General features: G+C 45.7%; 1 protein-coding gene across 10 annotated transcripts in view; it reads right to left on the minus strand.

The window, feature by feature from the left end:
- Positions 1 to 18,604, minus strand: part of LOC142017278 (ephrin type-B receptor 5) — a 124,467-nt gene that overhangs the window by 28,095 nt on the left and 77,768 nt on the right. For 7 of the 10 annotated variants that reach the window (XM_075002156.1, XM_075002155.1, XM_075002157.1 and 4 more), the window contains 2 exons: positions 12,043 to 12,198; positions 10,123 to 10,461 (listed from right to left, as the gene is read on the minus strand). The exons of 1 other annotated variant lie outside the window; for it this stretch is intronic. In XM_075002156.1, the coding sequence (XP_074858257.1) occupies positions 10,123 to 10,461; positions 12,043 to 12,198 (495 nt within the window). Of the gene's footprint in view, positions 1 to 932; positions 1,087 to 10,122; positions 10,462 to 12,042; positions 12,199 to 18,604 lie in introns of those variants that run through there. 2 more of the 10 variants (XM_075002162.1, XM_075002164.1) reach the window with 2 other exon arrangements.

Consider the following 18,604-nt stretch of genomic DNA (forward strand, 5'->3'; position numbering starts at 1 on the left):
TTGTCGGAATTACTTGCAGGTTCAAGAAGTTTTTATTTTCTTATTCTTACTTGTATTAGGCTGCACATAGTTTGAACGTTTGCTAGTTTCATTTTCGGTCAGATTCTTCAGCCATGTACCAATATTGAAGATGAAAATGAGAGAGTATTTAATTGAAAATAAACGAAGGAAACTTAAGCAGTTAACCTAAAAAGATGTACACGTTGTCACACTGTGTAGAAACAAACTGAGACTGCGGTGACACGAAAACCAGGGACAGGTTCTGCCGCACGAAAGCGAGCATGCGGCACGCAGGAAAATAGGAAATGTGCCAAATGAATAAGATTGCACACAATAATTTTAATATTTTCTTAGGACCAGTACTTTTCTTTCCCAAAGGACTGGTACCACACCATGGATCACACTTTGGGAAATGCTGGAGTAAAGCAACACTCCCTGGCATTCTAATATCGGACAGATATGTGTTTCATTTTTAACTCTACTGTTCCAAGTGGTTTAGGAAGAGAATCTACAGGCCTTAGGCAGTGTAATGTAATACAACTCCCCCTGCATCAATATGTGACCTTCCAGGTGTTACTTCTGAGGAAAGTCTGGAAACTTACCACCCTTACAGACTTAAGGACTCTTGTTAGGATGTCTCTACCATACCTCACCACACTCATGGGCCTTATGCTTGTGGCTTGGGAATGGGATGTGAGAAGGCAGGACCGAGAGGAGGGGACAGAGAGTGGGCTTTTGACAGGAAAGATGCTGGGAGTACTTGGAGGGAGGGATAGGTCATTTGTAAATGGACTTTTAAAGAATACTTACAAATGTACTACTGAGGCTGACAGGATTACATGCAGCATTACATTTTAACAAGTTACAATAAAGATATGAAAAAAGTTTTAAGAAAAGAGATTTCCTAATTGTTAGTAGTGTTTATGTACAAGTGCTGCCTGCCAATACAGAGGCACTTAGGCTCAGTCAGAGTGTTGTCCACTTTATTGTGGACAAGGCAGTCCAACACAGGATGGAACCACTAACCTGACACATTGCTCAAATAAATCCACCCAAAAGAGGGCTGGCATGGCATTTTCATAGCAGCTGGGGAAAAACAGAAGCAACAAGAGATTCTATGAACAATGAACTTCAACTAATATCAACCCCCCCAAAAAAAACAAACCAAAAAACCAAAACCCTCCAAGAAGTGTGTTCAATTAACAAGCATTTCCCAATAGAGCATCTGCAAAAGACAAGCAAAAGGGTTTTCCCAAAGAAATACCACACTAAACCAAGACACGGAGTTTGTAGGGGCCAGATTATGATGCTAACAACATAACTTTAGGAGATAGGATGTCTTTATCCTTACATTAATTAGTATCTGTATTTGAAGCTGGTATTATAATTTGCTGGAGACAATAATATGAACTATAATTAACAAATTGCTCTAGACATAAATCAGTTCCCCAGGGAAATTTGTTGGGCCTAAGGAGAGCTGCCATAGGACAATGGCTAAGATTTTCCAAATTTATTGCCGACTCCGGGAACTTTGGGTTTTTGGTGCACAACTTGAGACACCTTAAATGGGGTCCTGGTTTTCAGGAAGTGCTGCACAACCATTCACTGGAAGAAAATCAGGACCTCTGAAAGCATCTCAAGAAGGGCACCCAAAAATTGAGGCATCACAGTTCACGAGTCACTTTTGAAGATCATGAACTAACTCTGTGGATTTGATGGCAAAGTATTCCCTTTACTGCTCATCAGTGTTATTTAACATCAATTGACAAAAAAAGGGGATTCCCTTCTAACAAGCGTAAGGGCTCATATGAATTAAGAGGAAGAATAGCTGCATTTTCCAAGAGATGCTGCTGATTTTGTGTGCCCAACTTTTGCCAACTCAGACCTGATCCTTGACTTGCTGAGCCCTCTCAATTCTCATTTTATTGTCAGTGGCATGCCAGAAGGCCAAGCCCGGCGTGCCTCGTGTTGGCTAACCCAAAATGAAGGGGTTTAAAACCTAGGACTTTTGAAAACATTGGTCTTGATCTGTTTACTCTCCACCTTGAATATCATTTCCAAGACCCACTGATAAAATTTACTGAAACTGAATATGGCAACGATAAGAAAATGGCATATTGAATAACAGAGGTGTTGAAAACTGAAAGTGAGCTCAAATATTCTCTACTAGTAATCACGTTTATTGGCAGTAAATAAATCTAGTTACCATTAGCGTTTCTCTTGTTGAGACTGTGAAATTAGTTGAAGGTCAAAGTATTCACATAAATTGGTAAGTGATGAAATTAACTGACATTAATAAATCAGCTAAGATACCGTTTAATTGGTTAATAATGTTAACTGTTTCTTACATTCTCAGGATATTGAATTCCCTCAGAAGAGAGCAGTAAATCTAGCATATATTGATAGTTTACCTATAAATTAAGTTTTGAATTTCACAAAAATGAAAGAACCAGACAAGGTGGCCAACATGGAGAACTAGGAAGCCCTCCTGGATTTCTTCCTGCTCCTCTCACTTCCGCCTTAAGTCAAACTCAGCCTTCCAACAAGGAAGTGTTATTGCTATCACACTAACTCTTTTTTCCTCTGGTACTTTTCACTAACCTATTACAGAAAACTCTTTCATATCCGGCATTCAATCATCTGGAACTCTCAAATAACTGACGTTTTAACCATAAGTAAATTTTATTTACGTTTTCCATAAGTGCAGTATTGTGAAAGTAAATACAGCAAATACAGTATACTTTTACAGTGTACAATACTACTGTTGTTGGTAAAGTATTCTGGATACTTTTTTGTTTGGTTCCTAATATCAAATCTTGTTTTTCTTTAGTGTTATGCCTTGCTAGACACACTTCTCTATTATCCAGAAAATTTGAATATCCAGCAACCTCCCGGTCCTGGTGCTGATGGATATGAAAGAGTTTACCGCACTGCAAAACTCTCTTTTCTCCTTGACTTGCACTCCCAGCAACCCCATCACTAATTTTCTCTCTCCTGGCAAAATGCATGAGAAACCTGCTTTTTCTCACAGTACCTTTCACACATCCTTAAGCTGAAGAGGTTTAAGCCTGGACATAGCACAGAAATGACTTTCCTCTCTGCACTTAAAAGTCCCTCTGTCAGTTGGCCTCCAGGTCTTCATTGCAGGCTTCAACATTGCTCCATCCAGCTCCTTGAGTCACCACTCTAGCTATTCAGATGCCTCAGATTCCAGGATGTTGTGCTCTAAGTTATTTGGATGGACAATATTTTAGAAGGGCAAAATATTTATTACTTCTCCGCCATGCCTGCCTATCAAATAACACCTGTTTTTGTCCCTAGCTGTCATTCTGCTTTTGTACAGAGACTTCTTCTTTAGTATGGACCTCAAGGTTCCATTCGGTGCTATATTCCATTTACTTCTACCATCCTGAGCAGTGTATCTTTGCCCTTATTCAAAGTGCCCTGTACTCTGAAATGTGAAATACGGCACATTCTTTTTCTGTTAAGTCTGCAGAGACAGCACAGCTGAGAGAGGGAACTGGAGCATTGTATCATTCGCAGACTAACTAAGTTCCCTTCAGTCACGCCCATGTAAATCCTCTGAAGACAAATGAGGCCTGGTCTACACCTAAAATTTAGGTCAATCAGGCAGTATAGCTCAGGGATGGGAAAAATTCTGCATCCTGTGCAATGTTTTGAGGTTGACTGTTGTAGACAGAATTAATCAAAGGAGGAATTCTTCCACTGACCTACCTTTTGCCTCTCATGGAAGTAGCTTGTTACTACAGCCACAGAAAAATGTCTTCGGTTGATGCAGGATGTATCTACTTTACAATGCTACAGCAGCACCGGAGCTGCACTGCTGTATGTGCTGTAGTGTAGTTCATCTGTTCACCTTGAGCTGACGGTTGTTACTGAGGGGAAAATTTTCCTTGCAGAATCTTTATTACTGGTGGTGACGGTGAGAAGAAAACAACCCGGCTTGACTCTCAGAGCCCAGGCTGAGCTTGCAGAGTTAATAATTAGGGATTTTTTTTTTTTAATTTCTAAAATAAGCTCCTTATACAAGGCTTTTTTTCGGGTGGAACAAAGCAGAACGGTGTTACGGACCTTTTTTCCATCTGCACACAGCGGTGCAGCTCCAGCCATACAGGGCGTGGTCCCCCCAGCTGGGTGGCAATGGGCTCTGGCGGCTCCTCCAGCAGTGGTGGCTCCTTTGGTGAGTCGTGGGCATTATTTGGGTGAGGGGGGAACTGGGGCTGGGGGAGCCTAGTGGGGATAGGTGGGCAATAAACTCTCTATTTAACGGACTTTTGGCTTTAGTGGACACCCCTCCCCACCATTAGTCCATTAAATTGAGGGTTCACTATATTTTCATTTAAACTGAACACCTGAACCCCTATGAGGAATCTGACTTGAGTTCCAGCACCCTTTTTTCCCAGAAAAATGCACTATATAGATAGATAGATATGAGAAAATGAACACAGAGCCCTGGGATCAATGTAACCAGTCAATTTTCAGAGCAGAACTGCACTTCATCTGTCAGCTGTATGGTGACAATACTAATCCATAAATATCTTCTGACAGCTTGTAATACACTCTCTGTCTCTATGTTCCCTCTGTGTTCTGACCAAGAAAACTGGTAGTGTTTGTCTCACCTTCTGCCAGCTACATCACTCAGGGCAAGAGACATTCTTTAGGACACTTCTTGGCTAAACCCACGACTTCCATTTGCTTTTGCATTCAGTAGCTTTGGCATCATTCTTGACTTTAAAGTCTTCTCTTCTCACAGCCTCCCAGACTAAAAATCTGCTGAATTGCCCCTCTGCAACATTGTCCTCAAACTCCACACCTCAGCTCGGCCTTTGCTGAAACTCTCCCAGACCTTCAGATTCTCTTGCTATGATTGCCGTAGCTCCCTTGTCTATGGCTGGCAGCCCCAGACAGAACAGCAACCAGAATGCTGCAGGGACTCCACTGCTCTCAGTCCAGCATAGGTGGTAGCATTCTGCCCATCTTCTCACATCATCTCCATCTTCAGGCTGCTCCATTGTTTTTTTTTTTCATTTCAGGACTCAGTTTTAAAAATAAAATACTCTCCTGGCTTTTAAAAGCCTCCCTCTTTCTCTCACTATCTCTTTCCTCTCTTTCTAGGAACAGAGGAACTGCCAGGCTAGCTCAGCTTGGTGGTCCCTTCTAACCCAGATTCCTGCCTCTGATGTTTCAGAGGAAGGGGCAGGAAATCCCCAGTGGACAATTTTGGAATAACAAGCCCATTCGGAACTTTCTATCTGAGCGCTTTCGGACGGAGACAGACACAGATGCTGTTTAACTGCAAATGGATTATCTGTATAAATAAATAATCGTTTTTAAAAATCCAACCATGTGATTGGCCTCAATAACATACCATGGCAGTAGGTTCCCCAGGGATGGTTTTTTTGTTTGTGTTTATTTGTTTGTTTTTTTGTGTTTGCCACCCTTTCCTTCCTTTCCACCACGCAGATTCACCACTTGTCACAGAAGAGCCTTCTCTAAGCTGCTGCTTTCTGGAATGGCCTCCTCCTCTTTATACATCCATCCTAACACTTCCAACCTGGACCGAACTTGACTTTTCTATCTTGCCTATGAATATTTCCCCTCACCCCTAGTTATCCCGGTAAGCATGCCATTTTACCCTCCCCACTGGCTTGGGGATAGCTGCTAGCTGAAAAAGACCAAGCCACATTACACTGCAAGGATGTAAGTGTGAAGAGCTTTCCTGTGTCAGTCCCTGGTGCCCCTACCTTAAACGAATTCCTATCGAGAGGTGGGACGTAACCATTGGTTACCATGGAAACGACTGATGTAGCAATCGTGGGAACCCATCTCTAACAGCGTAGCAGAGGACAGTGATCCAGTAGACAAACTCTTAAAGGGGCAGTGGTCTTGGAAACAGAGAACAAGGGTAATGCGGCCAAAGGGAGCGGAGAGGAGGAAGAATACGTTGCAGGATGCACTCGCCATAGAGGGGTGTGACAGCACCTGTAGTTAGCGCAAGTCAGAATGGACACGCCACTGGCTGAAGATTCTTTGTCAGGCCATCCTCAGTTTAACGAAAGGCGACGAATGTTGTACCCTTTCATTCAGAAATCTCTGTCCCCCAACTTCTTCCTCTTCATGTCCTCCCATTCGCCCCACGCAGCTAGCTTCCCTATTTCTCTCAGAGTGGAGGAGCCGAGAGTCTATCTGCGTGTGTGACAATAGAAAAGGGAAAGCTAAGCTAAAGTGAAAAGCTGCCAACGGGGCTGAAGGGGGGAGGGCAGGAGCCAGACAGGCCACGTGACAGAGGAACAGAGTCCTCGTTAGCGTGAGCTGTCACTATGAATCAAGGATGGCTCATCTCAAACTCATTACTAATGATCTTCGGGAAGAGTAGGGGGGAAAAAGGACCTAACCACAGTAACCATTCAGTACATGCAGCAGCTCCGTAGAGGAGCCTGTCAGCACAGCTGCTCTCCTGAGATCCTTCTGGAGCCCAAAAGACCAGTCCCCCACGCAGCCAAGAGAAAAGGAGGGGCTGCAGAACAAAGCAGACAGGTCAGGCAGGAGCAAAGGAAAAGAAGAATCTTGGTGATTAAGGCCAGGGCCTGAGGACAAGTTACACTAGATCCCACAACCACTGACACACACAAAAGAGGCAGGGAGGGGAAGAGGAGAAACTATCTGGGAGGTTACTTTCCTGCAGCAGAACTCAGACATACCACCTAGAACCATCCTTCCCCCAGGTCTCATCCCTCTGTGGCTGACATAATCTTTGCTGATAACTTCTTCCCTGGTAATAGGAGTTATAGGGCAGAAAATCCCCCATCAGATCCCTAAAACTCTCCAGCACCAGAGGGCCAAGGAAACAATGTATGCTTTAGGTTTTGCTCCTTCCTTTAAAAACCTAGAAGCTCCCCAAGACAGACAGATGACTGCCACATGTTGATGATCCACTGCTTACCTGCAGCCTCCTCCCTTCTGGCGGAGAGCATTATTTACATCTTCCTGTCCCCAACGCAAGACACTCTGCAGAATCCAGAAATTAGAGCAGGAATAGACCTAATAGCACAGCTCACGTCTGGTCCCCAGCCCGGGCAGAGTAGTTCCCTATAGTATGTTCTCTTGGGCTTTGTCCAGGCGTAATTTTACGTGATTTAGACAACCGGGCTTCCACCATTTCTCTGGGGAGTCTAATTAGAGTCTAATTAGAAGTTTAATAGAGTTCAATGATAGGAAACTGCTCCTGATATTCAATTTAAATCTTTTCCCTTTTTGCTTCATTTCATCCCATTACGTCCAATTATCCCCCCAAGCCCATCCTTGAACAATTCTTCTTCCTCTAGCTGTGTGTGTCCTTCTGGAAAGCTGAGATTTCCCCACCCAATTCTAGCTGTCCCTTAGCAAAGCCAAATATGTACATTCAGTTCTCTTAGGCTGCTGTTGTAAGTCAGTTGCTCCACCCTCAGTTTGCAGCAATCCAGGCTTCTCCTGATGTTATTGCCATCTAGCCTCCTCTCGTCTGTCCATCACACTGACAGGGTTTGCGAGCCTTCGCTCTGCATCTGCAGAGCTGCCCAGACAGCCAACTGATCTATCAAGGTACCTCTACTCTGCATTGTCAGCCTGGGTCTGTGGGACCCAAGCTTATGAACCTGATGTTTCCTAAGGCTGTGCCTGAGAGTTCACATTGCCTTGTAAACCTGGGTTCACAACTGCTGGATCCGGGTTGCACAGATATGCTAATGCATCTCTATTACTCTATATAGCCCTTTTCACTCATGTCTATGGCTTGAATGCATATTGCAATACAGACCTGCTGACAAGAAGGAACAAAGGGGGCAATTACCCTTGGGCCTGGCATTTCCAAGGGGCCCGGAGCTCCAGCTATCACCACTGCTACTTTGGCAGCAGCAGCATCTGGAGGTCTGGACTCCTCTCAATTGCTGCAGCAGCACAGCCGTGTGCGATTGAGAAGAAGTGTGGAGGGGGAATTGGGGAGGGGGGAAGCACCGTGGTCTGGGTGGCACTGAAAGCCAAATGCCCTAGGCTCTGCCCCTTCCACTCTGGGCCCGGCCCTGCCCTGCTGCACCCCTTCCAGCTGCTGAGCCGGGCCCCCATTCTACCTTGCCCCAGGGCTTGCCGTGGCTGTTGGCGCTGCTCTTGCAACATGACACACTTTGGATCCAAGTCTCAGCCAGACTTTGGCTCTGCCCCCAACCCCAAAAGGGTCCTGGCACATGGCCCCGAGAGCCTGCTGACCAAGTCAGACTGACTTGCATGTGGATGAAAGCAGTGTTTGTGCTCAAACCTGAGTCGCAACAAGGCTTTGTGTGCGCAGTAGAAACCCGCTTTGTTTCTAGTCGTAAGGCTTCCAGGACTGCACCCCCTCATCATTATTAGACAAGACATTACGATGGCAGCCATCAGTGTAACGTGGGCAGGCACCCTGTGAGAGGCAAAGGCCACTTCCCATCCACAGGGAAATAACGACCCCGAATCGTTCTTTAGCACCACGGCACTGAAGGTTAGAAACAAGGAAACTTTGACCCTTAGATGACTCCATGACAGTTTTTAATAGGGGTGTAAACTCCTCTCCCTGAGACTTGACCAAATTCCAGCTGGGGCCATTGCATTCTTTCACCCTGATGTTACCACAGCTGTTGGTATTGACGTGGTTTCCTCTTTTGCTTACTGACCTGAACAGCTGTGCATTCCAGAGGTGCACGCGCTTCAGTGCTGGGTACAGCCATTCATATATACCAGGAATGGGCAAGACCCAGACTGCGGGCCGGATTCAGCCTTCCAAGCCTTTTAATGCAGCCCGTGGTCTGTCCCTCTGGGACCCTTGGGCACAGGGCAGTTCCAAGCCATTAAAAGCGGCTGGCTGCCCCATGTGGCTCTCTGAGCCATGCGCTGGGGAGAGGGACAGCATTGCACACTGCCCCTACCCCCAGCACAATCTGTCAGCTCCTATTGGCTAGAAACTGGCGAATGGGAGCTGAGAGATTGTGTTCAGGGTGGGGACAGTGCTTGAAGCCTCCATCTCTGCATGTGGCATGCAGCACAGCCAGCCACATGGAGCCTGCCTGAAGGTCTTGATTGGCTGCAAGGTAGAAGCTGCTTGGGTAAGTGCCTCCTGGCCAGAGCCCAACATTAGCAGTGCAGCCTCTCCTGCATCCAAAACCCCTGCCCCTTGTCATAACCCCATCCTTCACCCAAACTCCCTGTCAGACCACACACCCTCTCCAGCACCCCAGTCCCCTTTCCCAAGCTCCCTCCTGCACCCAATCTCCATCCCAGACCCCACACCCTCTTTATACAAAAGTGCGGCCCTTCACCACTCACCAAAATCTTGGAGTGGACGCCCAACAAAAATTATTGGCCTCCCCAATATATACTGTCTTTTTATCCTGCTGTGCCTAGCTGTCAACGCCTTCTCTTTCAAAAGAGACACTAAGACAAACACAGTTGGTGAATTGCCCAGTGAGGTTTGTTAAGGAGTCATGGAATGTTAAATGAAAACGCAGGCCAGTGAGAGGGAAGGGTACATGAGAGGACCTGAAGAGATACTGGAGGAGAAGTAAAAGAACAGATATACTCCTTTCTGAAAGAGGGCAAAGGTAGAGGAGTGAGCTGAAGAGTGACTTAGGGGAAGAAAGATAACCTAGAGAGAGGAAGGGGGTCAAAAGGAAAACAGAAAAGTGGAAGATTAGAGGGGTGATGAAATGTGAAGTACTTTGGCATGAGCTTGAAACACATAGAGCCCCTGCCACAGGATGGCAGTCGTTCCTGCTTCACAAAATGAAGCACCTGCTCCTCTAACCGCTAGAGTTACTTTCCCCACGGCTTCCATCGAGGGAAGATCCTGCCTCTGACACTTCTTTGCTCCTCTACATCAATTGCACTGGCAGCTCAACCAGCTTCTGTGCCAAGAGGGAAAGGGAGAAAAGGGTGCGGTGGAGAAGGGCACACAGAGACCACTCAGGACCAGAAGGCCAAAATGGAGCATGACACGGCCAAAGAAGTCAAAGCCACGCCTACTACAAGGCTTGGGATGTGATGAAAGGCACATGAAAAAGCAGCAGCGGGGACCAGAATCAGATGAATGGACTTCCTCACCTGACTGGCTGGTGCTGACGTTGATGGCTGCATACTGGGGTGCCTCGGGGCTCAGCTCAGTCACCAGGTTGACAGCCTGGATTTCGAATGTGTACTGCACACGGGCCAGCAAGTTGGAGATTTGCACACGGCTCTCTGTCAGCCCCACCTGGCGTGGCTCAAACTGGACGCTGTCCCCACAGCGCACACAGGGCCCTGGAGACCCTGTTGGGCACACCTTGCAAATGATATTGAAGAAGACATCTTTGCGGCCACCCAGGTCCTTTGGCAAGCGCCAGGTCAGGAGCACATTGGAGCCAATGATCTCATAGCTAACGTCACGGGGGGCAGAGGGAGTGCCTGCAACAGAGGAAAATGAGCAATTAAAAACCTATCAAAGAATGACTGAGGGAAAGAGAGAAAAGGAAAGAGAATAGGAGGACAAGTTCCTTAGTTCTCTTATGCTCTCATCCCTCTGCAAAAAAAGTGTCAGTTGTTTCTTAGAATGAGGCTAGGGACAAATACATCATTTTGTCCCTATTAAAAATATTTTCTTTTCAAGTGCTGTAGCACCCCTTTACTTTGGAGCAGGGACCTGAAATTTTGCAAGGAGGTGACTTTTTTTTTTTTTTGTCAGAGATGAGCCTGGTGTTGTTCTCGTGAGAAGCCAGCCAATTAAACACCTTTTGAAAAATCCCACAACAAACACGTTCAGTAGAGACTTGTTACAGTCTTGTAGCTCCCTGAGGAGGAGACTTAGGGGATCTGCTAAAGCTTTGGTGGGCAGCACTTTTAATGCTGGGACATCTTAGGCATCAACAGGCCCCTCTAACCTAAGAGGGTCCTCACTGGTGCCCAGTGTCGAAGAATTGGCAGGAGGAGGGCTAGACCATTCAAACTCAGTTGGTGCTTTAGACGCCAGTGGAGGAGAAGAGCTGCCGAGTGCAAGTCAGCTTTCCTCCAACCCTTTCCTTTTCCCTGTAGGAGACAGGAGATCTGCCCCTCGTTGTCTTCTGAACCTTCTTGGATGGAGCTGGGGAGGGGGACCAGTGACAACTGGAAGACGCGAAGGGTGGGTCACAGTGCTTGGGGCTGAATCTGACCTCTGCTCTAATGCCAGAGCCAACATGGACTCCATCAGAAATGCCAAGAGCTGAATGACTCTCTCCCATTTGGTTCGGGGCTTGAAAGACTTACAAATGCAACACATGTTGCTAATGTGTCCTTTTCCCAGACACCAGAGGCAGCTGGTGTGGGGGTCACTGATGGGCATGTGATGCTGGCAGCAGCAGCAGGCCTTAAAGCCTGGGGCAAAAGTCCCCATTTTGATCAACAATTAACTGTTTAAGTCTGTCTACACCAAAAAACTGTGAAGGGGGAACAGCAACCTAAACCCAGAACTTTTTACAAGAGAAAAAAGCATTAGGCAGAAAATTACAACAGAAAGTTCCAGCAACGTCACTGGTGGCAAGGAGGAACTGAGGGTGAAGGGACCATACAGCACCTTGCCATGTAGATGCCACTCCAGGGGCTGCCCAAGGTGCTCCCCCTAAGGATACTGCTAGGGGAAAACTCCTGGCACCGGTACATGTGATGGGCACACAAGCCTGATGTGGAAAGGACATGAGGAAGAACTCAATAAAGAATGTGGCATTTCCTGATTTCTGAGAGCCTAATTTTGCAACATTAATGTTCTTTTAATGAAGGTTTTTGTATTTACTGTATTGAGAATTGTCCATAACATATGTGATTAATGACATGTTTTCAAATATACACATCCTGTGGTGGATTAGATGCAGTGCCCCCACTTCAGATTCCTATGGAGGAAAAGAATGAAATTATCTTCTCTTTCCTAGGGAATGTAAGAGCAAATGACTCAAACTCCCCTGAATTATCGGCCACCCCTCAGGCTCCCCACGTAATCTCTAGCTGGTCTCTTACCAGTGCAGGGGGCGTCAGATGTGTCCGAAGCAGAGCGGTAGTATCGGCTTTGGCAGGCGCATTCGCTGGAACCTGGAACCGGAGCACGGCTGTGGGCGGGGCAGGGTTTACAGGGGGCATCTCCCACAGATGCTTTAAAGGAACCAATGGGGCAAGCTAGGGGAAAGAAGACAGAGACAGATAAGTAGGGGGAACCAGCTACTGCGGATCGCACAAGGGGTACATTCTCCTGAAGGCTGATGCCACACTGCTGCTGGAAGAACACTAAGCTGACTGGTTGCACAGTTTGTCACCTCATGGCAGGACAGGTATCGCATCCTTTGAGCTGGGATAGGCCTGCCGATGGGAGGATGGGTTGGGAGGAGGACAAAAGGGGGAGAGAGCCCTGGGGCCCTTTAAAATCACCTGCGGAGCATCATGCAGCATGTTTGAGAAAGCGCTCGAGGGCTGGCACGGAGGGGGCACGTCGTGCTTGGGGCAGTGCTGAAGGCTGGCTGCCCCCAGCCCCGCTCCTTCTGCCCAAGGCCCCACCCCTTCCAGAAGTACGGAGCCACCCCCACCCATTAACCTTGCCCAGTTGCCAGGCCATTCGGTCAGCATGGCTGAGCTGCGACACGTGCTGTTCTCATCCCCTTTTGTGAGTCGGCCTGCCATTAAACTGGAAGTGGTGGTAGCTGGCCTCCCATCTCAATGTGATTTCTGAAACCTTTCTTGAAATCCCAATCTGTAAAAGACTAGGTACTTCAAGGTGGCTTCATTTGTGGATGGTAAACAGGATCAAGTTCAGAGAGAGGTATTTATTATCTGAAATAGACTTTACTTCTATTATTCACAAGGAACATGAGCAACAGAGATGATAAAGTAACATTGGAACTAGTGTGGAGATCTACCACAAAGGAATACAACCTGAGTGAAGAGTGCAGTACAGCAAAATCAGCTTCCTTTTTTATAATATGACAGCTGTTCCTAGGATGCCACCTGGCAGTGCAGGGCTCATGTGCTGAGTCACCCGCATGCCCCACGCCACTAGAAATCAGAATGGAGACTTATTTCTGCTGACTTATGCTAGCAGGTGGGTCTTTCTGGGTCCAGTTCAAAATACAATGGGCTCATGCTTCCCTCTGAAGCAAAGAGAACTTCAATGCACAGCTGAGCTCTGCAGAAAACTTAGCATGAGGTTTCCATCTGGCTGTTTTTATTTCAGTTCACAGTCAAGTATATTCCCAGGGAGGAAGTAAGCTTGGACCAGACATAATGTGTGCACCTTTTGTTAGGAGCTAGGTGGGAATGCTATCTTATTCCACTATAATGAAGAATCTCTCTGCTGGATTCCAAGAGAAAAACAACTCGAGGACGGTAGGAAAACAGGAGTAGGAGAAGTAAAATGTGATAGATTGGGAGGGAAATATAAACACCGACGTATGTATCAAAGAGAAAAGTATAAAACATGCACAGAGGTGGACATAATTCATGGAGTATCAATAATAAATAACCCTTAGGAATGGTTTGATGCATTGAGGGAATCCCAAGCTCCCATCTCTGGTGAAAATCATTGCTTGGAGTTATCGACAATCCATACAGTCACTGAGGTGTGTATGTAGTGACTACTGCAGTGGGATTATTTGCAAAGACACGACTCTGCAAAATTATCATTGTGGCATGATTGAATATGCTTCAGTTTACAAGATTTTTCCCTAATTGCCAGCCCTGGAAACTCTGCCTGGACTTCGAGACTCATGCACTCTTTTCTGGCTCTTGTATCATTTTCCACTTTGTTTCTTCTCCTGGAATGTAGTCAGCAGTCTGGCTGATGTGCAAGACAGAAGAAAACGCAGTTCACTTTCATACATTTTAAGGCCAGAAGAGACCACGCAATCATCTAGTCTCACCTCATGTACAACGTAAGTGACAGAATTTCATCCAGCGATTCCTGCATCACGCCCATCATTTCTTGATGCATTTGAGTGTGTCTTTTAGAAAGATAATGAATTTTCATTTAAAAGTTTCAAATGATAGAGAGCCTATCATATCTCATGGTAAACTGTTCCAATGGTTAATTATGCTCACTTAAAATTTCTGCCTTATTCATAGTCTAAATTTGTCTAGGTTTTTTTCTCCAGCCATTGGGTCTTTCCTACTGTTCAAAACACCCTTCTGAATCCTGAGCTCCAGCACTGAGCATAGTATTCTGGAAGTGGTCTTGCAAATGTTGTACAAAGAGGTAACATCACTTCCCAGCTCTTAGTAAATATTCCCCTGCTTACGGAGGCCAACATTCCCTTACAGATACACCAGCTGGACTCCAGGTACACAGAAAAAAAACAGCACTGCATTCTTGTTCAGGAAGAGACACGTTGCTGGCAAGGTTGACATAAGCAACATTCACACACAACCCACCTAGGAGCCTTCTGTGTCACATTTTGTTTAGAAATTCAAGTAAATGTGGTGTAGCCAGGGCCTCTGTGTGCTTGGTTCAGACCATACATGCACTTTGCAAATTACATGTGAAAAACCCACCAAACATTTCAGGAGAAAATAAGATTGTCCCTGGGATAATCCCAGCTGTGAAAAAGGACACTGAATTGGTTTAATGCCCAGAGACAATGGAAAATCCAGAACTAGCTGGCGTCAACACAACATCAAGGGAAACTGCAAGAAAAATCACTAGTGACTAATCTTTGTCCTATCATACCACCCAGAAAATTATTGCTGGCATCATTTCATAAACCTGGGATAAAACATAATTTGCCTTCTGCTTAGAATCCACCAAAAACTGAAATAAGGAATGGCTCATCCGAGACGGTGCCTAAGATGAACTCATGAACCGCCCCACAGAATAGCCTAGTAAAAATACATTCCCAGCCACAGGGAAGAACAAACATCTGAATGAGTTGGCAAGGTCAAGGTGACAGCATTCCACCTGGCAGGATGAGATGAGGTAGGTCTTATATATAGCAGGAGGGTAATGAAGAAATACATTTCGATCAGTTTTGGGTGCCTTCTAGTTATATTCTAATTGTCATACTACTTAATATCAGAAGTGCCATTTGTACCACAACAGCCCAGAATCCTGAGCAAGAAATTGGATGTATGCAATTCAAAGAGTTTACAAAAAGCTTAGTGGATTGCTACTGGCAAACTTCATGCCTCCACTTTTCCTTACAAACCACAATCTCTTTATTGTTCCACTTGTTTTTATGAAAAAACAGCCAGGATTGATGGCAAGTGCATCTGTTAAAAAAAGGGGAAGGAATAAAATTCAGATGAAATAAAATACATCAGATGTGATGCTATGTTGACTTTGAGCATTTTATCCAGTCATTGGGTGCACTAGATATCTCCATATGAATCACAAAATTCTAGGGCTGGAAGGGACCTGAGGAGATCGTCGAGTCCAGCTCCCTGCCTAAACCAGGATCACCCCCAACTAAATCATCCCAGCCAGGACTTTGTCAAATCTCTAAGGATGGACTTTCCACCATCTCTCTAGGTAAAGCATTTGAGTGCTTCACCACTCTCCTGGTGAAATAGTTTTTCCTAATATTCGACCTACACCTCCCCTCTGTAACTTCAGACCATTGCTTCTTGTTCTGCTATGCATCACTACTGAGAACAGCCTCTATCTTCTTTAGAGGCCCCCTTTCAGGAAACTGAGGGCTGCTATCAAATTGTGCCTCGCTCTTCTCCTCTGCAAACTAAATAAGCCCAAATCCCTCAGCCTCTCCTCAAAGGTCATGTACTCCAGCCCCCTAATCATTTTCATTGCTGTCTGCTGGACCTGCTCCAATGCATCCATCTTTTTTGTGTTTGTGTGGGTGGGGGGGGGAGGTTCCAGAACTGGACGCAATACTCCAGATGTGGCCAGACCAGTGACAAATAGAAGGGAATAATAACTTCTCTATATCTGCTGGAAATGATCCTCCTAATGCACCCCGATATGCCATTAGCCTTCTTGACTACCAGGACACACTGTTGACTCATATCCAGCCTCTCATCCACTGTAATCCCCAGCTCCTTTTTGGCTGCACTGCTACTTAGCAGGTCCCCAGCCTATAACAATGCTTAGGAGTCTTCCGTCCCAACTGCAGGACTCTGCACTTGCCCTTGTTGAACCACATCAGACCACTTTTGGCCCAATCCTCCAATTTACTAGGCCACTCTGGATCCTATCCCTAGCCTCCCATGTATCTGCCTGTCTCCCTAGCTTAGGGTCATCAGCAGACTTGCTTAGGGTGCAATCCAACCCCTCATCCAGGTCATTAATAAAGATGTTGAACAATACTGGCCCCAGAACCAATCCTTGGGCACTTCCCTTAAAACCGACTGCCAACCAGACCTTGAGCCGTTGATCACTGCCTTTTGGGCCCAACCATCTAGCCAGCTTTCTATCCACCTTACAGTCCATTTATCCCATCCAGACTTCCTTAACTTATGGGCAAGAATGTTGTGGGAGACTGTATCAACAGCTTTGCTAAAGTCAAGGTATATCACATCCATTCACTTCCCCAGGTCCACAGAGCTAGTTAACTCATCACAGAAGCTAATCAGAGTGGTCAGGCATGACTTGCCCTTGGTGAATCCATGGTAAGTACTCTTGATCACATTCACCTCTTCCAAGTGCTTGAAAAGAGATTCTTTGAGGATGCCCTCCCATGATTTTTCCAGGGACGGAGGTAAGGCTGACCGGTCTGTATAGTTTCCTGGATTGTCTTTCTTTCCTTTTTTAAGGATGGGCACAATATTTGCCCTTTCTCAGTCATCCAGGACCTCTCCTGATCTTCATGAGTTTTCAATGATAATGGCCAAAGGCTCTGCAACGTCACTTGTCAATTCCCTCAGTACCCTTGGATGCATTGAATTCAGATCCATGCATTTGTGTATGACTAGATTTTCAAAGTAGCCCTTAACCTGCTCTTCCCCCACCTCGGGCTGCCCACCTCCTTCCCGTACTGCACTACCTAGTGCAGTAGTTTGGGACCAGACCTTGTCCATGAAGACAAAGGCAAAAAAATAAAAGAATACTTCAGCTTTTCTCTCATCATCTGTCACATGGTTGCCTCCCTCATCCAGTAATGGCCCCACACCCTCCCTGATCACCGTCTTACTGTTAACATGCCTGTAGAAACCTTTCTTGTTACTCTTCACATTCTTTGCTAGCTGCAGTGCCAATTGTGCTTTCACCTTGCTGATTCATCATCATCATCATCATCATCATCATCATCATCAACAACCATGGGCTTAGTGCCCGTTGGTGTCCGATGCCTCCCTCACTATTTCCTTCTATCTTTCCCTGTCCACTGCCGAGTGGCTTAGTTTCTGTAGTATAGCTCCGCACCCATCTAGTATATCATCTACCCAGTCTCTGTGGGGTCTGCCTCTACTATTCGAACCATCCATTATGCCAAATACCAGGGTCTTGATTTTTTGTTCATGATTTGTTCTGCAGATATGCCCAGATAGCTGTAACTTCTGTTGTATAACCTTCTGCAGTAGGTTCTCTTTTGGCTGTCTCTTCCTATATAATTCCTTGTTGGTAACCTTCTGCTTCGATCCTATTCTCAGGATCTTTCTACAACAACTCTTGAATGCCAATATCCTTCTCTTTGAATCTTTCGTTTTCACCATCTCTCACATTTGTACAACATGCTGCTGAACACACGTTTTCAAGATGCTCAGTTTCGTTCCTAAGCTAATCGCTTTGCTTTTCCAGATCTTATCTATTGCCTTCAAACTCGCCCTTGCTTTCGCTATTCTAGTTGCTGTTTTCTTCTTACAGTCTAGCTCACAGGTTACGTTGCTTCCCAGATATATGAACTTCTCTATGTCTTCTAGTTTGGTCCCATCTACACTGATCTTCCTTCCAGTTTCCTTATCTCCACATACCATTGTTTTTGCTCTATTGGTGTTCATAATCAGTCCATACCACTTCCCTTCCTCGTTTAGCACGTGCAATGTTCCTGCTAGCTTCTCTTCATCTTCTTCAATGATAACTCTGCCATGAAGCCTCCAGTTGTCCCATGACATTCCCAAGTCTGGATGAAGGAGGAGGGTTGGTCAGATGAGTGTTGATGAACTGATCATGAAACAACAATACAAATGAAATCTGGTGTCAGTACGACCAACTGATAAAAGATGCTGGCAAAAAGATGCTGGCAGATGTCACCCTGTTAAACAAGGTCCGCGATACCAATCACGCAATTGGGGTTGGATCGATTAGTTGGCTACTGAAAGAAAATTACAATTAACACATACACTATCAGTTGGAAGGTGGAAAGTCCAAACACTGTGGGCAACTGGAAAGTTAGAGCTGCTTCGGACAGAGATGGAGAGAAACCAATGTGATATACTGGGACTGGCGGTAAACCAAGCTGCTTGCCGACTACATTTGCTTTTGCTTTTCTTACTGCACATTGGGATTGTTTACTCCTGTGCCTTCAATACGGCTTCTTTAAAATACTGACAGTTCTCCTGAACTCCTTTCCCCTTCATATTAGCTTCCCAGGGGGTCCTGCCCATCAGTTCTCTCATGGAGTCAAAGTCTGCTCTTCTGAAATTAAGGTTC

This window comes from Carettochelys insculpta, chromosome 1, assembly GCF_033958435.1.
Source record: "Carettochelys insculpta isolate YL-2023 chromosome 1, ASM3395843v1, whole genome shotgun sequence".
Taxonomy (NCBI): domain Eukaryota; kingdom Metazoa; phylum Chordata; order Testudines; family Carettochelyidae; genus Carettochelys; species Carettochelys insculpta.